The sequence below is a fragment of the Lycium ferocissimum genome, unplaced genomic scaffold (genome assembly GCF_029784015.1).
Source record: "Lycium ferocissimum isolate CSIRO_LF1 unplaced genomic scaffold, AGI_CSIRO_Lferr_CH_V1 ctg14067, whole genome shotgun sequence".
Classification (NCBI taxonomy): Eukaryota; Viridiplantae; Streptophyta; class Magnoliopsida; order Solanales; family Solanaceae; genus Lycium; species Lycium ferocissimum.
Window position 1 is genome coordinate 6,166 of NW_026715241.1, and position 6,184 is coordinate 12,349.

Here is a 6,184-nt window from a genome sequence, read left to right on the forward strand (position 1 = left end):
TAGGGGCAAAATGGTAATATTGAGAAAAGTCGAAGGGTAAAACGGTAAATTCACACGAGTCTCTTGAAAGCTCCAAAAAGGCCATATTGGCCATGTGACAAAAAAAAAAAAGGAGAAAAGAAAAAAGAATGGAAAATGGATGAGAAATGATGACTAATAAGTCATCTTTTTAATCAAATTTCAAGAAAATTCTAGAGAGGGGCATGTGCCCTCACATGCTTGGAAGATATACTTATATATAGGAGAGAGGGATTAAAACAAGAGAAAAGAAAAGAAGGAGAAAACAAAAGAAACAAGAAGAGTGAAGACTTGGCCATTCGGCCAAGTCCTAAAAATTTTGCCCCTCAAATTCTTTCTCCAAAAATTTATTTCTTGCGGTTTTCCTACTAAAGTAAGGTCCTCTACGACGTGGTGCAATTGGTTTGGAAGAATAAGCATTGGTTTCCTCAATTCAACACTTAAAGAAGTGAAGAAGTTTGAAGAAAAAGGTAAGGTTTCATCCCATTTATTTATGTTATGAAGGTTGGTTTGTGTTGTGGAATATGTAAATGAGTAGAAAAGATAGAAATATGGAAGTTTGCATGGTGAGTGTGGAGGCATGCATGTGGCCGAATAAGTTGTAGTGTAATTATGTTGAGTTTTATGTTGTATTTTAGTTGTGCTTATGATGGAATTTATATTGGAAATGAAAGATGGATGAATTTGATGGAATATGGAAGTATTGATGTTTGGCCGTGTGATAGGATGATTGGTAGGATGGAAATGAATTAAGTTTGTTTAGTACGTTAATTGTGATATTGTGATCCTTATAATATAAACGGAGATAAAATGGTTTAGGTTGGTATTGAAATGGAATGTAGGAACTTATGCCGTATTGTTATGATTTTATGACATTATGGAAATTGAGATGTTAAGGTGTGAATTAGGATGGTTGTTGATGAATTTGGAAGATGGAAATATGTGATGAATGTGTATGTTAAAGATTAGATGATTTGGATAAATTATGATCTTGGCGGAGAGTTGTATATTTTGTATAGTTTGTGTTATATTGTGTTTGGTTGTGATTGGTGATGTTGTTGTGGGTTGTGTTGATTGTTTTGAGCCGAGTGGAGTCTCGGGGGTGATGTATTTATAGGGGAAGTCTTTCGCCGAAATTTCGGTAGCCAAATAAAAACCAAAGATTGAAATGTCAACTTGCATGAATAAGTAAAGAAAGATGACCATTTGCAGATTTTTGGCGAAACGGGATTGGAGTTTTGATGAGCTTGGCAAGCGAGAAAGGTATGTGAAGCTATCCCTCTCCTTTTTTGGCATGTCCTAGGTATACTAGGCTTGAATTTGAGCCTCGGGGTTATTACGTTCATCGAAATTCGATTCGAAATTGAGCACTATTCATTCGGTGCGATTGAACTAGAATACTTATATCTTGTCGGAAAAATGCTCAACGTCCGTAACATGCAGGAATGTAATCGAATTGTCTTGAAACTACCATAAATGGCTCCATTAAGTGATATTTTATAAACTTTTCAAAACCACTCCGAAGGGAGTGTGTTATTTTATAAACTTTTCCAAAACCACTCCGAAGGGGGTGTGATATATTATTTTCTAAAGCTTTCTTAAAACCACTCCGAAGGGGGTGTGATATATTATTTTCTAAGGCTTTTCTAAAACCACTCCGAAGGGTGCGTACAAAACCACTCCGATGGGGTGTGAGATTTTATTATTTAAACTTTTCAAAACCACTCCGGCGGGGTGCGATATCTCATTATTATTATTATTATGCCCGAAGGGGCTAGGATTAGTAGTATGTCACGAGTGGCATGCCCGATGGACCGGGGATAGCCGTATGTCACGAGTGGCATGCCGAAGGGGCTAGGATGCCGGGGCCGGCATGTCCGATGGGGCCGGGGATAGACGTATGTCGGACCGGCAATGCCCGGGGGGCTACTATCATTATTATGTGTGCCGGAAGCGGCGACACCCGAAGGGGATTACTATTATTATTATTACTACCATTATTATTATTATTATTATTATTATTATTATTACTATTATTATTATCATCATCATTATTATTGCGCCGGAAGCGGCCGTTCGAAGGGACTATTTCATTGGTATGTCGGAGGCGGCACACGGGTTAGGTTGCATCCTTTGTTTAAGGAATGTGTGTTCATTTGTATTATTTACTTAAGGATTGTTCTAGGACCCCATGTATACATTTATATTTTCCTCCAGCGAGGGCTGCAGGTAATGAGCTTGATTGTGATTTCTTTTCTTCTAAATTGACGAATGGTTGTTATTTGTAATCGCTTTACATACTCGGTACATATCCGTCATCGACCCTCCTTCTTCGGGGGCTGCGTTTTCATGCCACGCGGTACACCCAAACGAAGAGAAGACTTGCTAGAAGTTGTCTCGCGGAATTGGCGAGCTCCCCTCGGTTCGGAGTGTTGCCGAGTCAAAGTGTTCGTGTCGTGGTTTTTAGCATATGTTAGAGACTTTGCAGACGATTGTCCTGTGGATAGCGCGTCGGGAAGTGCGGATGATTTGTAAATGTTAAAAGAGTATGCGTTTTCGATAATGTTTATTGATTGAAAAGTTTCATGTTTCTTAAAAATTTTCGAATCGGCGATTTTAGTAACGCGAACGTTAAGGGTTCGCTCGACTCTGAGGAGGGTCGGGTGCCCATCACACCCTAGTAAGGTCGGGGTGTGACAAGTACCACGCGATGATCAAACCGATTTGTCAAGTTTAAGGACTCCTCAGAATGTGGACAATAACCCGGTAACCATGTCTCAGTGGATGATTCCTGATTCTCAGATACCAATCCAACTTGGAGTACAACCAACAATGGGACAAAGTTCAACTAATGAAACCGAACTTGACAGAAGTGGAGTACAACCGATAGTTGGCCACGATTCAAGTGATGAACCGGACAACAAGTTTCCGTACAACCAAATGCGGGCCAAAGCTCAAGTGGTGAGACTGCACAGTTTTCAAACTCTGAAAAACAAATCATTGTCCATCCAGGTGCTGCCCGAGAAAGGAAACCAAGCAAATATAACCTGTCCCCTTATTGTCCCAATTTTAGCTCAGCGGGTTCTTCTGCCGAAAATATCGGTCCTTTCATTTATCGAAAAAACACCCATTTGTTGACCACCCTATAAATGCCCCGTTAGATACTTCGTTTCTTCAAGAATATCAAAAGTGGCTTGAGAAGGATCTATTGAAATCGCATGACAAAAGGTACTTATTGTCACAACTTGTTTTTTTATTTTGCCAGAATTCAATTATCAATAAACTTAACGTATGTTCTTTCCATTGTTGATATACAGGAAGCCAAATGAAAATCATTACAGAAAGAACAAGGAAGGACTCGATCTTGTGGATGCCGAACTTCGGTTTCATTTAGGCGTTACGGCCGTAGCCGACAAAAAGCCGGTTCTACTTGTTATCTATGGACGGGCAACTTTGGACCGATGAGGTTTTGATATCTTTCTCGCTTGTTATCTAATTTTTTTATGTTTTATAATAGAATTACAATGTGATGTATCTAGAGTATATTTTTTACAATATTTGACATATATTGTAAAAAATATATTTAGTGCATATTTACCATATATTTTCTCTATATTTAACCGAAACTTTTAACTTTTAAAGCAATTACTATATATGTGTATATGTGTATCATCGTTTTCGATGCCTTTAAATTCATTTGAACCATGTTTTTATTGTTTTAGGTTGAGGAGTAGGTTGAGGTACTTATTGTCACAACTTGTATTTATAGAATATTGTCATCATTATACTTGCACTATATTTAATATACGTACATTAATTTACTAGTTCAAAGACAAGATGTTTGTCCAGGTATACGAATTGTATTTTTACTATATATAGAGTATATTGCACTATATTTACTATATATATATACAAGCAATATTTGTTTTGAACATAGTGTTGATTATAGTCACTAAATTGATGTTTTTACAAAGATATTGATGTTATTTTCTACTACCTACGCAAGAAGGGGAAGTATCACAATAATAAAGAACTATAGATTCACCATGCCACCGTATTTTTCACACTTTAGTTGCGAAATTTACAAATCTTGGGAAAACCCCGATTCATCCACATGTGTTGCCGTAAGGAAGATGAATCGTGTGAGTACATTAACGGCACAGCTGTTGGCTAATGTACCATGGTATACGTTGACAACGTACTAATTCCGTCAACATAAAAGAGGAAAATCACCGGATTTTGGTTGTGATATCATTCAACGGCAGTGTCTGCTCTCATCCAATGAAAAGATCATTCATTTTTCTACAAATTTTATATGTTTGTTTTTTCTTATATTTTCTTTTTACAAACAGGTCTATCTACGTATACAACTCATACCGAGCTGCAGGGCATGATGCTGTCGTTAGAGTCGGAGTGAAAATGTTGGCTACTCTAGTGACACACAGTCTACAAATGACTGATTTCTATGAGAAGAAGGCGGATATAGATTTTGCCACACATCCTTCTTACAGAAATAGAGAACAAACCGACAACTTTGACATTGTGAATGTAGACAATCTCCCGCAACAAGCTCCATCTAGCATGTAAGAATCTCTTCCAATAAAAAACACAATAAATACATCTTTTTTTTCGTGGTTTTTTGATAAGTAAATTTTTTGATCATTTTTGTTCCAGGGATTGTGGTGTGTATGTGGCCGCCTTCGCTGAATACTTGAGCTCAAGTGCAGTCATCCCAACCGAATTCGATGCAAAGTTACTCCGTATGAGATACGGCGCCCTTTTATGCGACTATGCATGGGATAAGTCAAACAACAATGCGTCAAGTGATAACGAGCAGCCTCCAAGACCAATTAGACCAGCAGTTGATTACGATGCAGTTGATAAACAGGATCTTGATTAGGCCACCAAGTCTTTTGTGTTTTTGATTTTCATGTTGAACAATAGCGTAGTTGGTTGCGACTTTTGTTGCTGTTTTTTTCATTTTGGACATATTGTTTCATGTGCAGCAATCTTTTTTAGGATGATTAATATTGAACACCACCTTATGGTTTTTATATTGTTGTTTCTTTCAAGTATGTTATCTTTTCAATGCATAAATTCCATTTTTCATTATCTGTGAAATGTATTCATTTAACAAAGTAGTATATATAACCATTTAAATACAGTCGATATATACAGAAAATATAACTCAGATATATTCCATAAGATCATTTTTAAAATTACAGTTTGTTACAAAATTTAAAATTTCAACTAAATACACTTCAAATATATGTAAAATATATATCAAATATAGTTAACAAGAAAACTTAATAAGTATTATCTACAGATCATACAAAATACAACTAAAATATAGCCAAAATATATACGAAATACAACTATTAAATCATAAATCCAAAACAAAAGGTCTAATCGCTTAACATAGAGTAGACTTTCCAAATACCATTTAACCACCAATATAGCATTACATTGAAAAACATCGGATGTTCAACGATGTGAAATACAATCATACTAGAACAATATGAATTCAAGATGAATTCATTTTTATTTTTAACCGAAATTTAAAGTAGAATTATCTTAACAAATAAAATCAAAATGGACTTATTTATTCTTCTTATTGAGCGGCGGATTATCACACTAACGCCTATTATGACCAAGACGTCCACATTTACCGCACGACCTCGCGTTTACCAATCATCAACTCCCGTAATGGCTTGTCCCTCTTCTTTTTGGCCCCGAGTGGGTCTCTTATAGATCGGTGGCATAACAACTTCATCTAATATACTTTTAGGAACATTCCACTCGGTCTCATCGGGAAGAGGGATCAATCAAGCACATCATATGTGTTCACAACTGTTTCCGGCTTGAATAAATCCGAACAATATACATCGCTATAAATTTTTATTCTTCAATGCCGCCCATGCATGAGAACACGGTATCTCGTCTAGTTGGAACATCCTGCAGCTGCAAGTTTTCTTCTTCAAATCTATTATGAAACGCCTCGGTCCATCATTCACTGTGTAAACATATTCAGTTGACGCTTCAACCTGAGAACCATTTAACAAATAAACAAGCATTACTCGAGTGCTTTTACCATATTAGGAATATATATAAATATACATTACATATAGTAAACCGTAGATTAAATTTTTGTGTTGCAAACAAAGAT

The 6,184-nt window shown here is 36.5% G+C and overlaps 1 protein-coding gene across 1 annotated transcript; it reads left to right on the top strand.

Annotated features, from left to right (window-relative positions):
* Positions 1 to 4,355: 4,355 nt before the first annotated feature.
* On the top strand, positions 4,356 to 4,933 carry LOC132042205 (uncharacterized). Its single transcript, XM_059432815.1, has 2 exons — positions 4,356 to 4,601; positions 4,693 to 4,933. The coding sequence occupies exons 1-2, from the start codon at positions 4,438 to 4,440 to the stop codon at positions 4,916 to 4,918; spliced, it is 390 nt and encodes a 129-aa protein (XP_059288798.1). The 5' UTR covers positions 4,356 to 4,437; the 3' UTR covers positions 4,919 to 4,933.
* The last annotated feature ends 1,251 nt before the right edge of the window (positions 4,934 to 6,184 follow it).